Source organism: Pempheris klunzingeri, chromosome 8 (genome assembly GCF_042242105.1).
Source record: "Pempheris klunzingeri isolate RE-2024b chromosome 8, fPemKlu1.hap1, whole genome shotgun sequence".
NCBI classification, from domain to species: domain Eukaryota; kingdom Metazoa; phylum Chordata; class Actinopteri; order Acropomatiformes; family Pempheridae; genus Pempheris; species Pempheris klunzingeri.
In genome coordinates, this window is record NC_092019.1 from 20,016,656 (window position 1) to 20,037,189 (window position 20,534).

General features: G+C 40.0%; 1 protein-coding gene across 1 annotated transcript; it reads left to right on the forward strand.

Moving 5' to 3' along the window:
• Nucleotides 1-15,875: 15,875 nt before the first annotated feature.
• Nucleotides 15,876-19,142, forward strand: LOC139205775 (centrosome-associated protein 350). Its single transcript, XM_070836086.1, has 8 exons — nucleotides 15,876-15,937; nucleotides 16,170-16,276; nucleotides 16,393-16,477; nucleotides 16,794-16,984; nucleotides 17,063-17,159; nucleotides 17,241-17,370; nucleotides 18,064-18,303; nucleotides 19,004-19,142. Exons 2-8 carry the CDS (start codon nucleotides 16,202-16,204, stop codon nucleotides 19,059-19,061), a joined length of 876 nt encoding a protein of 291 aa, XP_070692187.1. The 5' UTR covers nucleotides 15,876-15,937; nucleotides 16,170-16,201; the 3' UTR covers nucleotides 19,062-19,142.
• Nucleotides 19,143-20,534: the final 1,392 nt, after the last annotated feature.

Below are 20,534 nucleotides of genomic sequence, written 5' to 3' on the forward strand. Positions count from 1 at the left end.
GATCACATTGATCTCATCTTGGTCCAGTTTTGACACTATATAACTATGTCACATAATGCAAACAGATATCCAAGATCCAAGATCCAAGAATACAAGATCCACACTGAGGGGGACATCTTACAGAGTGAGAATCACCACCAATAATCATCAGCGTGGACGATTTATCAGCAGTCATGCAGGGAGAAAAGTGAGAGAATATCTGATTTCCTGCACTCCCAGTGGTCTTCTGGTTATTCTTACTGTGCTGGAAAACCAGTAGGTGTATTTGACCATGAGAACTGTTCACATCAGTTCTTTTGCCGTGGTGGAAGACGTATTCAGGTCCTTAAGTAAAAAGTACCAGTACAGCAATGGAACAATACATTCAAATTCCTACTTAAGTAAAGTATTATCAGAAAAAATCACTTAAGGCATTAAAAGTACTTGCTCTGCAATAAAATGTCTCCTGCAACTGATATGTTGTTGTACGTGACATTATTAGATTGTTAGTACTGATGTGTTAGTGCACACGTAGCACTTTGCTGCTGTATCTGGCCGAGGTGGAGCTGGTTTTAACTGCTATGTTAGCAGTCAGGACTCCCCTCAGGGCCCCTCACAGGCCAAGAGGATCTCTAACTTCAGTGGGGTTTTCTTTGTTGTGAAACACTGAGATACTGCGGACAAGCCATAGACATCTGAAATGTATCATTGGGCCTCAACTGGACACTGACTTCTCATTAGGGCCAACAAGCCAAAACATGTTGGGAACCACTGGTCTGATCAACAACAATGTGTTGTATTTGGTAAGCTTATCTTATGTTGTCTTTTATGTAAAACCAGTGGTGTCAAATAAATGCAGTGGAGTAAAAACTACAACATTCCCTTCTGAAATGAAGTAGAAGTGAAGTGGAATTCAAGTAAAGTAACTCTAAAGTAAATCTACTTTCCTCCACTGTTCTCTGAAATCCACAGCCGTGGAAAATGTGAAGAATCAGTTACTTAATTAATCATTGTCTGGAGTCAGAGGAAGGTTGAAGGAAAGTGGACTACACCAAAAAATTGATGTAACATTTGATAACAAAATAATCCCACTGGAATTCTGTGGGCTCCATAAATGTTTCACAAATATATACGATAATCAAATATGTATTCATCACATATGTAGTTTATTTAATCTTCAGGCAAAATCATTTTATACAGTACACAAAACTAGGATAAACTGTAACAATTCTGATTTCATTTAACATTTGCACGACACCATTATACCCTAAAATATATTTTGTACACCACACAGCGCAGACACCCATCCCACGATTCACAAAAATATTAGTAGTCAACTGTGCCAAACTGCACATTTCCCAATGATTGCGTCTACAGAAATGCCTTAGCAAACCCTCACGACACCCGGCAACATCTCAACATTTGTGTCCCATAAAGTGCATATAGAGTCATAGCTGCGTCACTCTCACAATGGCTTGAAGAGATAAAAATCTAGGGAGGGCTTTCGGTAATAAAAACATTTACATCCATGTTGACAGAGATGTTGCGTTCAAACTCGCTCACCCATCCAGAAATTAAGTTTGTCTACGCTCAGGTTAATGTGGGAACGCACAAACAAAAGCTGTCTTTGGCTTTCTTTCAGGAGACAATAGCTGTACACAGTTTAGTTATGGGCAAGGTCATAGCTTAAACAAATTGCAAGGTGACTTTTAAAGGATTTCTTAAAACTTCACTGAGAGGAAAGTTGTTTTTGTTGTATGATTTTGTTAATTGTAAAGGTGATTTGCACCTTAAATGTGAAATGATGTGAAGAAACCGGTTGATTCCGGCAGGTTTTCATAATTGATACAGTTTTTCATCCAGAAATACTGTTAACATCCATTTGACATTGGTCTGGAACCAGAGATAAAACATGATTGGGAAGTTTTGATAAAAGAAGAAACAAAATCTACATTGCAACGGAGGCTTTACATATTTCCATACATATATACAGAACAATCACGTGTGAATATCAGTGAGATAAATGGACGTAAATGAAGTAGTCTGCAGCTCTAAGCCTTCTGTTTCTGGAGAGACTGGAAGATACACAAAGCTCCGGTTACCTAATGACCCACAGGGCAGCAGAGCAAGATTGTTCTCACAGCAGCGAAGAGATGGCCAGCAGGAAAAGTAAGGAAGCGATAAATTCTGTGTTAAGATGAGGGCCCCTTGTGGCCATAGAAGGGACATTTAGTGTGCCATTCAACCATAAACAGGAGGTCGTGGTGGCGTTGCAGCACTCCAGAATACATGGAGGTTTTGTAGAGGTCTTGCATGGAGTATCGCCAGAACAGTTGGTGGTGCAACCTGCTGTCCACTGCAAATTGGAATTTACGGTCTCCTTTTTCAGCTGCAAAAGGAAGAGTGAGTGAGAAAGAACAGTGCAGGACCCACAAGTGGTCCAAAGTCTAAATATGATGCTGATAGTCTGCCTATTCATTGGTGAATACACTGAACATATTTTATCTAGAGAAACACAACTTTTTTTTTTTATATGTATAGACTAAGCTGAGAAAACCAGTTGAGGCTTTTACACTGTATCTAATTTTTTTTTGCTATTTACAGGGACACAAAGAGTTTGGATAAAATAATTTTACATATAAAATGATTTAATTTTTCTGCTAACATTTTATACAACATCGAAATGTGTTATGATAATAGTTTGAGTGATGATCACTAATGGCCCCTGTGTCATTTTTCCTGTATTTGGGGCTCCAGGAAGCCATTATACTTTGTTCAATTGACAAAAGTCAGACTTGTACCTGAGTTTATGCTGAAAAAAACGGTATATACAGTACATTCTGTGAAACAAAGACAAAAATGAATACACCGAAGGCTGGCAAGACTTAGCCAAAATAAACCAGGACTCCAGAGGGTTAAGCGTTTGAATCAATCTTATATTTAGGAATATGGGATACAGTGGTGTGAAAAAGTACTTGCCCCCTTACATACACTTCTGTTTTTTTTGTCACACTTACATGTTTCAGATCATCAAACCAATTTTAATATCAGACAAAGATAACCTGAGTAAACACAACAAGCAGTTTTTAAATGATGATTTCATTTATTAAGGGAAAAAAGCTATCCAAACCAACCTGGCCCTATGTGAAAAAGTAATTGCCCCCTAAACCTAATAACTGATTGTGCCACCCTTGGCGGCAACAACTGCAACCAAGCGTTTGCAATAACTGGCGATAAGTTTTTCACATCGCTGTGGGGGAATTTTGGCCCACTCTTCTTTGCAGAATTGTCTTAATTCAGCCACATTGGAGGGTTTTCGAGCATGGATGGGCTGTTTAAGGTCATGCTACAGCATCTCAATTGGATTTAAGTCCGGACTTTGACTAGGTCACTCCAAAACCTTCACTTTGTTCTTTTTGAGCTATTCAGAGGTGGACTTGCTGGTGGGCTTCGGATCATTGTCCTGCTGTGTTTTTCACCTTGGAACTCTCCCATGGAGGCCATTTTTGCCCAGTGTCTTTCTTATTGTTGAATCATGGACACTGACCTTAACTGAGGCAAGTGAGGCTCTCAGTGCTTTAGGTGTTGTTTGGGGTTCTTTTGTGACCTCCTGCATGAGACGTTGATGCACTCTTGGAGTAATTTTGGTAGGCCGGTAGTCCTGGGAAGGTTCACCACTGCTCCATGTTTTCTCCATTCGGGGATAATGGCTCTCACTGTTGTTCGCTGGAGTCCCAAAGCCTTAGAAATGGCTTTTTAACCCTTTCCAGACTGATAGATGTCAATAACTTTGTTTCTTGTCTGTTCTTGAATTGCTTTAGATCGGGACATGATGTGTTGCATTTTGAGATCTTTTAGCCTACTTCATGTTGTCTATTTAAGTGATTTCTTGATTGTACAGCTCTGGCAGTAATCAGGCCTGGGTGTGGCTAGTGAAATTGAACTCAGCTTTCAAAAATGTGGTTAATCACAGTTAATTCATGATTTAACAAGGAGGGGGCAATTACTTTTTCACATAGGGCCAGGTTAGTTTGGATAGTTTTTTTCCCTTAATAAATGAAATCATCATTTAAAAACTGCGTTTTGTGTTTACTCAGGTCATCTATGTGTGATATTAAAATTTGTTTGATGATCTGAAACATGTAAGTGTGACAATAAAGCAAAAACAGAAGAAATCTGCAAGGGGGCAAATACTTTTTCACACCACTGTATGTATCTAGAGCTGTATTAAATCAGCCTTATAGGTGACATTTGTGTTAAGCTGTCAAATTTGGAGCATCATGTTTGGCAGTTCTCACCTGACAGTGCAGCTGTGTGGAGGAGCATATTTGGAGCGGTGCTTGTATAAAATCTTTGTAGCAATCTGTGCCAGTACATGTACCTTTATTGCATTTTTTCCCCTGAAAAAACAAAACAGAAACAATTATGAAACCATCCTCACACCACATCTGGCTTACACTGTTTGGCAAAGTATGATACTCTACACTTTATTAAAATATTAGTAATTGTCAGGCTGTTGTTGTTGATTGTAATCATTGGGGATTGGTTAAAAGACAGACAGCTATTAACAGGTAGTCACAAAGACTTTAGTAATACACATTTAGTGGTGCTCACACACACGGATGATACATCGATTCACATGCCAGCACACACTCAAACGTGTAGCATTTTGTCCTTACATTGTTTGCTGTTGTTTGCGGACTGGTGGCAGTCGTTGTAGTGACTGGTGTGGTTGTTGTTGTTGTTGGTGGTGCTGTTGCTCCGACGTCTAAAATAATGTCAGGAAAAGAGTAAAACATTAAAGAATTATAAGAAACAAATGTAAGACTAAAAGTGCACATGTGTTAACGTGCAGTCCTGGAGAACAGGAGAAAATATAATGACATGTAAGTAAATAAAAGTAAATAAAACATTTACAAGAGTCAGAAGGTTAAAGGTGTGTAAGATGAGCCAGTTTACCTGGGCCTGTTGTTATCATCATGGATGCAAAAGTGCCATCGAGGCAGCCAGTATATTTGCAGCACTTCGTGGAGCAATTTGTTCGAGATGTGTTGGCACATGTATCAGCACAGGAGTCGCTGCAGTTAACAGTGTAGCTCATTTCCGTCTCTCTCATTAGCTGATACATTGCAGAATGACACAGTAGAACACACATTTTAATTGCCTTTTTCCTTACCATTAATGCCATTGACCCTTATAATAAGATGTAACATTATACCGGACAATTACATTATGCAACTAGTGTAAAAATTGCAAAGTACACAGATATGGATAATTACCCTTCACTTTTACTAGTTATTGACTGATACCAAATGAGCATTCCAAAAATGCTCATTTGCTTCTAGGGAATACAGAGCAACATTTGCTGTATAGCTTACTGTATATAAGTATACATGTATGTACATGTAAGTACATACATAGATTGTTGTTGGAAGGTTTTTCTTATGCTACATGTTGCAGGAACATGTACTATGTGTGTTATCCTCCAGTCAGCATTCTTTGCTCTGCTTTGTCTGGATAACTTTTCGGGAAGGAAAGGTCACATCCATCTTTGGGGTACTCCCTCACATACATGAAACCAGATAGTACTTGCAGAATCCAATATATGTGGAAGCCTTACTCTGTATTCTTTGGTCTCTCATTTGCACCTGCAATGTTAGACTACAAGCTATAACATCCGAGCTCGTAAACTACATAAAGTTCTTGAATGCATCTTGTTGTAAAGAATCTTCATTTCAAACAACCACAGAAATGCATCTCTACAGATTGTAATGCATTTTAGAACATTCTTTTTTAAATTTGTTGTGGGCAATACATCAAATAGTTTTGTTAGATAGATCAAGAGGTTTTGTCAGTGTCATTTATCCCTACCTGACAATAGGCACCAGCAGCACAGGAAGTGGTATTCTGACTGGTGTACATTGTGTAGCAGTCTGAGTAGTTACAGGTGAATGAGGGGCAGTATATCTGTGTTTCAGAAAGGTGAAAGGCGCATGATAAAAAAGGAGTGATAATGGAAGCATGCAAATACGACAATACATTTTTCTCTAATAAGGAGGCCTTGCCATGCTCATTGAAGTGGGACTTGGCAAAATGGTTCCATTCATACCTGCGGCAAAAAGATAGATGTCAAGATCAAGGATAGGGAAAGACAAAAAAATAAACAATCATTTCCCTTTATTTTCAGGGGAAACCAAAGTCTGGAAGGTTAACTGACACATCTTATTAAGTGACATACCGGTTGAGTTTGATGACTGAGTGGTAGACATCATTGAGGTTAAGGAACCATACCCTGAAGTCATGGAGGAAGATGAGCTGGTTGAACCTGAGGCTGCCATGGTGGTGCTGGACTGGGTCATGGCTGTTGAAGCAGCTGGAGAGGAGGCAGAAGTGGTTCCTGAATTAGTAGCACTGATTGGATTAGTGGAGGTGATAGGTGTGGAAGATGCTGCATTGGCAGGAGTTGTTGTGCTGGTGCCAGACTGTGTAGTGGTTACTGACCCTCCGGAGGTGGTTGTGATTGTGGTGGACTGTGTGGTGGTGACTATACCTCTGGAGGTGGTTGTGGGGGACTGCATACTGATGGTGGATGCTGAGCCTCCAGAGGTGGTTGTGGTTGTGAGAGAGTGGGTAGTGGTGGTGACTGCTGTGCCTCCGGAGATGTCAGTGGTGGTGGGGGATTGGTTGGTTGTGGTTGCTATGCCTCCAGAAGTGGTAGAGATTATGAGGGACTGGGAGGCAGTGGTGGATGCTGAGCCTCCAGAGGTGGTAGTTGTTGTGGGGTTTTGGGTGGTGGTTGCTGCTGAGTCCCTGGATATGGTTGTGTGGGATAGGGTGGTAGGGGTGATTGCTGTGCTTCTGGAGGTGATAATTGTTATGGGGGTCTGGGTGGTGGTAGTTGCTATGCCTCCGGAGGTGGTAGAGGTTATGAGGGACTGTGTGGTAGAGGTGGATGCTGAGCCTCCAGAGGTGGTAGTTGTTGTGGGGGACAGGGTGGTAGGGGTGATTGCTGTGCTTCTGGAGGTGATAATTGTTATGGGGGTCTGGGTGGTGGTAGTTGCTATGCCTCCAGAGGTGGTTGTAGGGGATGGGGTGGTGCTGGTGACTAATGTGCCTTCAGAGGTGGTAGTGATTGTGGGGGACTGGGGGGTGGTGGTTGCTATGCCCCTGGAGGTGGTAGTGGTTGGGGGGGACTGGGTGGTGCTAGTTGCTATGCCTCTGGAAGTGGTTGTAGGGGATGGGGTGGTGGTTGCTATGCCTTCAGAGGTGGCAGAGGTTATGAGGGCCGGGGAGGTAGTGGTGGATGCTGAGCCTCCGGAGGTGGTAGTTGTTGTGGGGGTTTGGGTGGTGGTTGCTGCTGAGTCTCTGGATATGGTTGTGGGGGACAGGGTGGTAGGGGTGATTGCTGTGCTTCTGGAGGTGATAATTGTTATGGGGGTCTGGGTGGTGGTAGTTGCTATGCCTCCGGAGGTGGTTGTAGGGGATGGGGTGGTGCTGGTGACTAATGTGCCTTCAGAGGTGGTAGTGATTGTGGGGGACTGGGGGGTGGTGGTTGCTATGCCCCTGGAGGTGGTAGTGGTTGGGGGGGACTGGGTGGTGCTAGTTGCTATGCCTCTGGAAGTGGTTGTAGGGGATGGGGTGGTGGTTGCTATGCCTTCAGCGGTGGCAGAGGTTATGAGGGCCGGGGAGGTAGTGGTGGATGCTGAGCCTCCGGAGGTGGTAGTAGTTGTGGGGGTTTGGGTGGTGGTTGCTGCTGAGTCTCTGGATATGGTTGTGGGGGACAGGGTGGTAGGGGTGATTGCTGTGCTTCTGGAGGTGATAGTGGTTGGGGGGGACTGGGTGGTGCTGGTTGCTATGCCTCCGGAAGTGGTTGTAGGGGATGAGGTGGTGGTGGTGACTGATGTGCCTTCAGAGGTGGTAGTGATTGTGGGGGACTGGGGGGTAGTGATTGCTGTGCCTCTGGAGGTTGTTATGATTGTAAGAGACTGGGTTGTGGTAGTCATTGCTGTACCTCCAAAGGTGGTGGAAGGGGCAGACTGGGTGGGGCTGCCGGTTGCTGTGCTTCCAGAGATGGTGGTGCTGGTTGCTGTGCTTCCAGACATGGTTGAAATGGTGGACTGGACGATGGAGCTGCTAGTTGCTGTGGCTCCGGCGGGGGGTGCAGTGGTAGGAGTGGAGGGTATTGAAGTAGTAGAAACGGAGGTTTGGCCTGACACTAATACTGATGGTAGAAGTATTCCTAATAGGAAGAGGCGCAAGATACCAGTGCAGCCTGGCATTTTGGAAAATATAATTTTTCAAAATTAGTATTTTGGTATATTGAAACCAGAACATGTGAAATTAATTGCAGTTATTTAGCTTAGCTTAGCAAGAAACTTTTCATTATATCAGGGAAATTACATTTGTCCTGATAAAACTCAAGACTATGATAGTTTCTTAAACTGGCTGTACTAATAGTACTGAAGTGATTCTAAAATGTCAATGAGTTACTTTTCAGTGAACTGGAAAGCTATTAGAAAACTTTTAGCCATGGACGGACTCCCATCAAATTTTTCACAGAAATTCATGGTCCCCAAAGGATAAAGCCTACTGAATTTAATTACCTGATGTTTCTACATGAACCACCATGAGGTTGACATTTCACATTCTTTGTCAAATGTGTCAACAGCTGTTGAAAGGATTGCCATGGATCGTGATGCAGATGTTCATGGTTCACAGAGGATGAATCTTAATTACTTTGTTGGTACACTTGATAATGTTCCCCTCAGGATGAACTCTAACAACTTTGGTGACCCCTTTGCTCTCCCTCTAGCACCATCCTCAGGTCAAAATTTGAATTCGTCTATACTTCTGTTTATGAGGAAATACCTCCAGAACCAATGACACTAGCACTAACACACTAAACTAAGACAGCAAACGGGGTAAACATTATACCTGCTAAACACCAGAATGTTTTTAGCATGTTAGCAATAAACACAACACACCACTCCACACTCCACACAAAAAATAAATAAATTTAAGCCTCAGATGTTATGGCATCCTTGCAAACTTGAAAATGTAAGACTAGGTGCTTGTTTCCTTAGGACATCATATATCATATATGAATATAAATAGAAAGTACAACAAAGACAAGCAGACAGAGTGCAAACTTATGTAAGCATGGATGTGTGTGTGTGTGTGGCCACATGTGCTATGCTGGTGCACAGTAACCATGCCAACATGCATGTGTCATCTATTCATGAGAGAGCTGCAGTATGACATCTTTGCTTTTGGGACAGTGGAGTCCCAGAGTTTCAGCAGTTCTTTTTTTTGAACTGGTGGTTTTGTGACTATGAATGTGTCATTTCCAGGTTTTATCGCCTGTATTATATGCATGTAGCTTACATGGCACAAAATATACACTATACAGTGTACTGAATAAATATGTGACATTTTGGATAAAAAGCAGGCATGTCACTGGGCAGAGGGAGGTTTTCAAGACCCGCACTGCAGTAAATGCAAGTTGCTCTGCATAAGAAGACAGCTAAATCCCAACAATGAAAATATGAATGTGTCTGACAGACCTGATAATGTCATTTGGTTTTCCATATCGTAACTTTACAATTGTTAATTTTCTTTACTCTGACATTTATTGCATGTCTGTCTGCTGGAAGATGGATCCTTCCTCTGTTGCTTTTCATAGGGTTAATTCCTTTTTTCCCTATTAAATGCATTTTTGGGGGGAATTTATTCCTTATGTGAATTTAGGGTCTAGGCATAGAGGGTGCCATATACTGTAGAGACTGTTTAGCGAATGGAGCAAATTTATGATTTGTGAGTTTGGGATATATAAATAAAATTGACTAGGTTGACGGACAGGGTCGATGGAAAGAACAGATTGACTGATTCCACAATATACCTCGAAAGCATGAAACTGTATGTGACCACTGATAGTGATTTTAAATTGAGAAATGCACACTCATACCTGTGTCTCTTCTAAAAGTGGTTGAGGCCATTATCACATTGGCAGAAAGGGAGAGAGCTCTTTGTCCAGCTTGTAATGAAGTCATATCTGTCAAAATCCTGCTAAAGGGAAGGGTAAAACATAAGATTAACATAAATACGGATGTCCTGCTATTAATGTCTGCAAACTTTTACACAGACGTAAAATGTCTGCTTGCAGAATGAATTGAGCGATAAACTATTTGTGACAAAAGATCTTAATGTTGCATGGCAATGCAGGTGCAACTCAAACCGTTTACCCATGCTAATAAGTCTCTAAATTACAGCTTTGCTCATTCATTATAACCCACCCGGGCCGTTCTTTTGATCTCTGAGAACTAAGTCATCTGTGGTCTCCTCTCTTTACAATTCTCTAATTGTTCTTGTGAAACCGATCTCATAATTGTTTGGACGATTCACAAAACAAGAAATTGATAAATGTGATATTAACAGCTGCACCTCAACTTTTTCCACATATCCACACACAGTTTCTCACATTAGTGGCCCTTAGAACAAAAAACATTTTAAGGTTTAAGCATGATAAGAAATAGTCACCCCCTCATGAGGTAATTCCTGCTAAAATTGTCAGTGTAGTTATAACTTAAGTGTCTCTTTTTGCAGTGGTTTATCATTGAACACAATTAAAATGTGTTTGTTCCTCAAACAGTCCCCTTGGGAGAACCACTAAGTGGCATGACTTGTTTTTTTCCCCTCTCCCTTGGATCCCAGCACAGGCTCCTATGGGCTCTACACCCTGGAAACTGAGTGACAACAGTGGCCATTTTGGCTTCCGGATCAAATTGGAGAGTTTATATGGAAAAAGTGAAGATTAGATTTCCTAGAGGATATTTGATTTAATGTATAGTGCATCAAGCAGTGTCTTCAGGTCCTAAATCCTCATGCTGTATCACACCTACCTGCCTTGGTGCATAAACTGTGTTTTCATCGTGTACCTGGGAATCATATGCAAAATTAAATTATATGACTAGGCCAATAACAGAACCCTCAACAGTATCACCTGCTGAAAATATGCAGCATTTTCAGACAAGGCATTATCTTCATATGTTTTTTGAATAATTTTGTAATCAGCCAAAAAGTATCATTTTATATGACTCATTTATTTGTTGTTATGTGTTGATTGTAAGTTAGTTGTATATAAAAAAAATATAAGATAGATTACATTTGAAAAAAAGTCTTCGATTGACTTTTGATGAGAAAAATCCTCTCATATTTAGAAAGATAATGGTTAGTGGTCAACTTATTCATTATATAACATATTGAAAATGCATACATAAAATAACGTTTGTAACAGATACATCAAAACATAATAGATACAACATTCCTCTGCTGTATCATTCGCAGGCTACAATAGTACCACTATTGTAGATCTGCATCACCCGTGATGCCCTGTGCACAGATATCAAAGCTCGATTTCACTGAATTTACATCATGCTCACAAAATTCATCATTTAAAATCTGTAATGTTTCTATGAAAGTCCACTCACCTGCAGTCCACTTTGGAAAGGTTTTTTTTTGTCAGCTGTGGTTGAAGTGAATGAGCTCTCTCTCCCTCTGGTGCTCCCTTTCTCCACTGCTCCTTGTCACCTCCCCCCTTTGCTTCCTGCCAACTGCACTGTAGTGGCAACTAATGAGTGGAAACTCTCACCTGCACAGCTATACAAGTGTGAGAGGAGGAGACTAAAGGTCGGCTAATGCTGGGTGGGTCTACGGATGGAGGAAAAATCGAATTGAGGTGTTTTCACAATTAAATTAGAGCTTTATGTGTGAAAACGGAAAGCACACATTTCATAATTATCCTATTATGAGTGAATGATGTGGACATGAATCTGGCCAACCCAAGAGAGATCAAATTAAATGCTCTAATTCAGTGAAATTGTGATGAATTATTAAAAAAACAAAACTGTGCTACATTAACTGATTAATTACCTTTCCTACCTTTAGCTATCAAAATATCTTTTAATGCCACTTTAATGTGAGCCAACTTAACATAAAAGAGGATATTACATTACAGTGTTGGGTTGCTTTGATGAAAGTTAACTAAAACTGTGTACCCAACAATTAAAGATTTACTAAAATAACTCAGTGGATTAAGCCTTTGCTAACCTATAAGAGTGCAGGTGAGATTTCACTGCCCTGAGGGCTGATTGTATAGGGAACCTCCTAGTTTCTATTCGACACAATGTGAAATCAGACCCCCTCTCTCGGCCAGCTATAAAGCCCCAACAGACTACAATTACCTCTTTGTGGCCAAAAGAACGTAGAATTCTTGGGCATGACACAAAAGGGACTTGCACAATTCAGGTGACAGAAGTCTTTCCTTTTCTCAATGCAGTTGCATGAAATTTTCTCTGCTCTGTGCGACCAATTCAAAGTGCTGCTATACTGAAATACACAGGAGAGAGTTAGTTCTAAAATTCTGTAGGTGGTAAAGTCAATTCTGGCCTTCAATCATATTTGTAATGATATGAAATTTTAATTCATGGAGTTCTCTAAAGGCAGAACAGGAGTTGCTTATGGATTAGGATACTCTTGCATAATAATGCAGTAAAGAAGTGTATCATCCAGGCATTGCTGTTGCCAGAGGGGAGAAATCTATAGCAAATGTAAAAAATGCCTGCTATGATATTTCCTGAATGATAGGTTGACATCTTTTAAGTGCGTCTTAAGCCAAAATGGACACGTCCACATTCATACTGCACATTAATTTGCCATTTTGGCCTAATATAATATCTGATGTTTGCTCATGTGGGGATGATTCCAGAATTGTTGGGTCTCTCTCTTAATTAAAGAGTTTGGTCTAGACCTGCTCTTTATGGAAAGCATCTTGAGATAACGCTGTTATGAATTGGCGCTATGTGAGTTAAGATTGTTTGATTGACACAGGACAGCTCAAGCTATTTTAATTTTGAGACTCCAGTTGTTTGTCCGAACAACTATCATCCAAAGTTACTGCCTTTTTACTACTACAAGAGTACATTTCACACTTTGTGAATTTCACACAAAAGTAGATTGTGTTCCCCATCACTTACAGTGGAATAATGTCAGGAGGAGATCTTGTCATTAATTTTATTTTTTTATTTCCATATGTCATCTGTTGTTTGAGACTGAGAGGTTCTCTTTCATACCAGGTTTTAGTTATTTTTCTTTTAGCTTTTTTGCAGGCAACTGATAGATATAGTATGAATTCCTGTATTATCAATCCAAGATGCATTATGTTCATGTCCTTAAAACTTAAAATGTCTTAAAGGGTTACAGATTGATTCTCCCAAAATATGGTAATCTTTTAACCTGACCCGATAATATAGACATGTCGGTACTGTTTTAAGATAGAAAAAAATGTGACCGGGTCCTTTAAATGTAAGCAAACAAAATTAATTTGAAAAACCATAGCTATACCTGTGTGACTTTTATCAGATCCAGGGAGAGTCTGGTTTTCTCACACGGATACACACAACATACAAAAGCACCCATATGTTCTTCATGTCCTCACATTTACATACAGTTACTAACCCTAACCCTAACCCTAACCCTAACCCTTATCTACAGTATCACTGGATTTTACTTAATGTGATGATGGCAGGTAGGACAAACCTCCTGCCAAACTGGGCTCCAGTTGTTAAAGAGCTGTTGCACGCAGCACTCTGGGAGCAAGCAGTATGTTTGTTTATGCCACACTGAGCAGTCATTTTGCTGTAGTATCTCCATGTAAATATCCTCATCATTTGCATTCCAAAATTTCCTTTACAAAGACGGTGTTGTCTAATGGCAAACTCATAGGCAAATTAATGCCTAAGAAGCTTAGATAACTGAGACATCACTGTTATTTTATTATTGTTATTTTACTTTTCTTCTTAATGGATTTAACTCACATGTTGTGACTTTTTAAAATTTTGTTTACTTATGTCTGATCTTTTTATTATCCACAAAGTGTTTATGGCTGAAACTTCCATGGTTGTTTACGAACTGGGCAGCATGGTCTGCTTCCACCTGGAAAGAATTGTACTAAATAGATAAAGATTTGCATGCTTGCTTGTTATTTTTTGTGTTACTGTTTGCATCCTTATTTGTACAAATGTACATTGTGTGTGTATGAGGACATATATATATATATATGAATAGGAAATTATATATTGAATGAAAGTCCAAATATATGGAATGAAACTCGGAATATATGGAATGAAAGTCTGAATATATTGAATGATATATATTCAATATATTCACAGTTTCATTCCATATATTCGGACTTTCATTCCATATATTCCGAGTTTCATTCCATATATATAATTTCCAAAACGGCTTGCCATATATATATATATATATATATACGCATCATACCAAAACAGAAACTGTCCATGTAAGGGTTGAATTTATACCTATTCACACACAACAATTTACCATGTAGATATTACCTGCAGGTTCATATTTCATTTGAATGCCCAGCTTTTCTTTGAAACCAAAGACTTGTGTACTTTATAATCAAAAGGGTGAGCAACCAGAAAGAAATACTGCCGCGTTTCACACTTGATTCCCTAAGAGTGAAATGTATGATGTGGTGGTTCAGAACAAAACATCTTTGTAATGATCCTTTTTCTGACCAGCGCCCAGAGAAATAATATACACAAATGAAATGAGATCAATTAGGCCAAAAAGGTCTATTTGACTCTCAAAACTTTGCATATTCACAGCACTAACACTTTCAATGCTATTATATATACAGTTTATACATACATCCAAACCCACTTCATGAATATACGACAAAGTAAGAAATGGTTTGCAAGGCCTTGCTTTTTGGGACTAACGAACAAAGGGTGCATTATTCATAAACAATATTAGCAACACCAGGCAACAGTGACCCTTTTGTATAGATAAGGTGTAGTCCATATGAAGTAGGATAGTGATAAGCACTAAACAAATTGTAACTCATTTTTAAAATATGCAGTAAAGCAATGTTGTTTTAATTTAGCTTGAGAGAGCTTTGGACGCTTTATTTCTGTCAGGATAATAACCAAGGAAAATTACCTTCTTCTTCCACTGTATTGAGACATAAATGTGCGTGTCACCTGAATAACTATGGTCACGAATTTTGAGTTTATGTATGATATGTCCTAGTGGCAGCATGTATACACAGAACAACAGGGGCCCATGGTTGAAGCCAAGCGGAACACCAGAGGTAAGATGAGCCACAGAAGGGGAGGTAAAACAGACCACTACTGAAAAAACTCTAAGTTGTGGTCAGTAACTAATTGAAGTTTATAATTCAGACATTTCCTCACTGGGAATGCTCTGCCAGGCTCACACTGCAGCCATCCACACCTTTCACTGTTTAACCATAAAAAACTCCTCTTTGGTTCACAGCTGGATTAACAATGGGGTCATTTAATGTTTCAGTTCATATCTCGTGCTTATTGCTTTATCCATGTACCATGAGCAAATTACAAATTACAAATACATACACAATGAACTGAAAGTAAGATGCAGTGGGTGGTCAATAGATGCCATCTATGATTTGTCCATTCTAAAAAATTAAAGCAACCTTGAGGCCAAACATTTTTTTTAGTACTTCTTCATTTCCTAAAACTGCATGTCTCAAAAGACAGGCATAACACACAGGCTGACACTGAATCCTATTTCCTCCCACGGTTGCACAGCATGTGGAAGCTAATTCACATTGTTTATAGATAAGGCTCAGTAGACCAAATTAAGCAGCCTGGATGCAACAGGACTGTGTAACTGCATGACTAAGAAGATTAGGCAAGATTTACCTACCCAGCAGTCGTCAGCAGCACTGTTCACACAGACTTGGTGCGTAGCAACAGGTCAGTGAGCCCTGTGCACCACATTAGCATACACCATGGACTAGGACAGAGACCCATTGAGAAGAAATGGGAGCCACCATTTCCTTATGACCTTACTTAGGAATGTTTCTTCCCATCCTACAGTTGAGCTTCTGGCAAAGGTCAGTGTCCAGTACATTCTTTAGTTGTAAGGCTCCAACCATGTTTCTGTTTTTTATCTGTATTTATTTGTGTGTGAGGTCATAGTGTGGCAGCATCTACCTTTTCTGTGGCATAGCCTACTATCTTTAGCAGCCAACACCTGATCCTTTGGACTCAATGGACCACAGTTCAGTAAAATATAGTCATTATTACATTAATGTAGATATCCAATATCCTTCCTTCCCCCGTCAGAATACGAAAATGTGAGGTAAACATGTTTTAGCATGACGGCATATATCCTGTGGACTATGTTCATATGGACATTCAAGGGGGTACTGTGCACCTGCAGGTTCCTTTGGGTAAGTGTATGTTTCCAAAATTTGTCATTTAGATATCTAGTCTAATAACACGCTTTGATACAGGTTGCTTTTTTTCTGTGGTGAATATAAGCCACTTTTTTTTTTTAAAATTGCAGATATGCCCATACAACGCAATAAAATTCTTGCCAAGGGAACAACACATTACAACGGACACAAGCCGACCTCTGAAACAAGTTATAGGTAAGGATCTCCTAAAGTTTATTGCAAGTAAAAGAAGAGTGTGTGTATATCTCTTCAGAGGGGCTCCGTGAGCTTGAAATGAGTCTTGGTCCTTTTGTTTTTTGGGGGATATTTTAGAAGACAGCCTTCCAATCTCCCTCAAAATGACCATTGTTATGGAACAACACAGTCTGCCTATCACATCTATCAGGGTTAAATGTAACCCAACAACAAGCTGTCTTATCTAGTTTGTGGAGTCAAAGGTCTATCTATATCCTATGATAAATCTTCTTTACATCTCCTCAGCCCGATAACATTATTTGATTGTATTTGTCAGGTACTGAAAGTAAAGGAATTGCCATACCTGCCATACCAGGTAGCCCTGACCGTACAACTGCCCTTCAAAAGAGGCTGACCAAAACAGAGAAAGAGATACTGTCACTCAAGACCCGGATTTCTTGTGAGAGAGCATCATGGGAGAGGCGGTTTGCAGAGCTGCAAAGAAAACTGGAAGAGCTACATAATCAGGTCTTTGGATGTTTGTGCGGGTATGGCTGAGGTTGTGCCTATGACTTCATTAATGATAACATGTGTCCTTTTCCTTAGATGGCCTCTCAGGCAGGAGTGATGGGGAGAGTGGGCGGCTGTGTTGAACAGGGAGAGTCGGGAGTGGACAATGGAGAAGTGTTTGAGGAGTGTTCAAGTAAATTACACTGAGTTCATTTTTCCATTTTTATACATGCGTGCTTTTGAATTCAATTATGGTGTCAACTGCTATTCTCAGGCAGTGTCTCAAGAATGACGTACCAACACAGGGGGTCTGAGGTGTCATCAAGATGCGATAGTTATACAAGCAGTCAGTTATCGTCATCATCGACACCAAGCTCAAGAACTGCCTCATCTTCAGCCACCAGGTACAGCGCTTATAGGAATAGCTGGACAGTTTAATGTGAAGATTGACCATTCTCAACTCTGTCTGAAAACTCAAAGACTGGAAAGCTTGCCTCTGCCCAAAGGTTACAAAATCCACCTACCAGCATCTCTGAAGCGACAGATTAGTCTAATAACACGTCTCGTTTGTTCAGTCTGTACATAAATGGGGGAGTAAACAACAACTTGCTAGTTTACGAGGGTTTGTGTGTCAAACTATTTGTCAGTGGAGAGGGCGTGGTACCTTTCTGCTCCCAGGTAAGGATTAAAAACAAGTTTTTACTCTTGGGTTTTTGTTCTGATTAAACAAAAGAGATATTGCATGAATCAGTGAGCTGTACGGTTGCTAGTAGGTGGATTTAAGTCCCCGTTTCCAGTCTTTGTGCTAAGCTAAGATAAGTGGCATCTGGCTGAAGCTTCATATTTGCTACAGAGACATAAAAGTCGTATCAGTCCTCTGATCCTCCATACCAGAAAGCATATAAGCAAATTTCCAAAAATATGCCGCATGATTTACAGATTTTTTAAATTTGATTACACTTCAAATGTTCAGTACTTTTAATATATGTGCTTAAAAGAATATCAGTGGTGTTTCTAAAGCTGTCACTTAAAGTACTATAGAATCAACCACAGTGATCTCTGTTTTTGTAATATTTCTAAAACTTCTTCTCTTCCAGTGTGAGGTCATGGAGGACGCCTCAAGGGCCTCATCGGGTTTTTGTACCCCACTCTCCCATGGACCTGGAGCTGGGTCACCGGGTCAGGATCATGCTGCCATCTGGACGGATCAGCACAGGAACTATTCGTTTCCTGGGCCACCTGCAGGGGGAGGCAGATGTCCACCTTGGGGTGGAGCTGCAGACACCTGATCACGGATTGCATGAGGGCAGCCACAGGGGACAGAGCTACTTTGAATGGTAACTGATCTGCTTTTCTCACTGTGTGAAAACAAGCAACATGTAGCTTCTAAATGTGTTTCAGCATGTGCACTCACCAGTCTTTGAAAAAGGCAAATCAAATGCTTCCAGCTATGCCTTATAAATGTGTTGTGGATATTATTCACAAGAGGTTGCTGTTATTTTGACCGTAAATTACATTGCAGATTTACATATTACATTTAAATGAACTTTTAATGTTCTGGCAGGATCACTCATCACTGATGCAGGATTCCTAAAGCCTGGGGGGAAAGCCTGTGGGTCTTTGTTACCTAACAGCAAAACAATCCTTGAGCAAATCTTGTGCATGTAGTGGCTGAGCTGAAAATGCAAATTTCAGGCCGAGGTAAACTTCAAATAGCAATATTTAGGATGTGAAGCGTGAACTTGAAAAGTGAGGTGTCATCTCATTTGCCTGCATTAATGACTAATTTGACTCACTGTTGGAAACTAAAGGAGCTTAAATCTAGTCTTGTCTTCACAAACCCAAGAAGAGATGTTCAATAGGCACATGAACTACTGCAACCAACACATGAGCAAACCAAGTGAGAATAATTAAAAGCACTCCTATGGCCCATCTTCAGGAGTTTAGCCCATCAACTCATGAAAGATTTAATTTTAAACTAACTTGCACGTGTCCGTAATTTTGATATTTTCTCATTTCCCTCACTGTCCTTTGCAGCAAGCCTGGCTGTGGTGTCTTTGTACCATTCCACAAACTACTGATGGCCTGGGAATGACTGAAACAGCCCATCTGGATGCCTGGACAAAGGGCCAACTGAATGCAGATCAGCAGTTACAGTCATGATTAGATGCCCTATTAAAATGAGACAAATCTTTGTATTAAATGACATACATAAAAGTTATGTATGTAATGTGTGATTTGTCTTGTCTATTACTCACAACAGAATTACCATTTAATCAAATATATTTCCATTGTGTGAGCTTCTGCAGACATTCAAGTGAATTTGCTGTTCTTTTGTTGAGTTAGTTAGTTTGTCTGCTTACAAAACAGGCAAAAGAACTTCAAGAATGATAACTATGGGGCCTAAAGGCCTGTTGGGCATGGTGAAATGCTTACATCAGAATGCTAAGATGCTCAAAATGATAATGCAAGCAATATGATGTTTACCAAGTATAACATTTATCATGTTCACTGTGTTACTTTTGCATGTTAGCATGCTAACATTGACTCATTACCACTTAACACTGCTCAGAATGATGTAAATAGCTTTGCAGGTATTTAGCCACACACCAAAGTAGTTAACAGATTACAATTCCTCTTCTAAAGACCATGAATGTGTTAACTGAATTCCATCTAGCCAATGGTTGAGATAATTTAAGAAAATGTCAATTTAATGGTGGTGCTGGAGGAAAAGTCATGAGACTAACAAAGCCAGGGTTCACCCATTAGGTATCATGAATGTATTTAAAAAGATTAATTGCGGTCCATCAAATAGTTGTTGTAAATATTTCAGTGTGGGTCAAAGTAACAGACTGACTACACAACTGACTGACTTAAGACTGACACTGCAATCCTTATAGCCAATTTTAAAATTCACTTAAAGCACCTTTCAGAAAACAAAGCTGTGTCATTCAAAAATAACTCCAGAGTAGCCAGAAACTTTGTTAAGTTGACAGCAGTTTGTCACATGACACAAACACACACTGACCTTTCCCTCAGATACTGGGAAAAACTAAATTACTTGTTGCAGCTTGCAACATGAGCTGCAGGGTTTCTTTCTTTTCCTTTAAAAAATCTCTAGGCCCTCCACAGATTTTCAGAAAAATGGTTGTAGTAGAGAGGCCTGTGCATCGGGGACATACTTATGAAAATTAGTTTAGTGAGGGAGTTTAGCAGCAATTTTAGGCAATATATTATGGTGTAAGCATGAGTGAGCGCCAATACTAAGTTTCTCAGTCCAATGTTGGAAGCAAATTTACATATGTATTAAATACAGTCAACAAACACTGCTACAACACTGACCTTACAAGTAAGTCAAGCTGACACGCATAATATCTGACAAGTAATTTTTTATTTCTATTGACATGGTTTTTCTCATGCATGCCTAGTATCAATTAATCGTACAGAAAACATTTATACAAAATGATTTTCTAAAGAGAAAAGAAATCTGCATGCTGGTGAGAACCAAATTCCATATACATTTGTATTGTGCTCTTTACTGATCACAACCCAAACATGTGTAGTATTA

Bases quoted from the DNA above. Each gene is read 5' to 3' on its own strand.
- LOC139205775 (XM_070836086.1), top strand. From the start codon at position 16,202: ATGACGGCATATATCCTGTGGACTATGTTCATATGGACATTCAAGGGG. The intron at 16,277-16,392 runs GTAAGTGTATGT...TTAAAATTGCAG, and splicing joins GCACCTGCAGGTTCCTTTGG to ATATGCCCATACAACGCAAT. The intron at 16,985-17,062 runs GTCTTTGGATGT...CCTTTTCCTTAG, and splicing joins TGGAAGAGCTACATAATCAG to ATGGCCTCTCAGGCAGGAGT.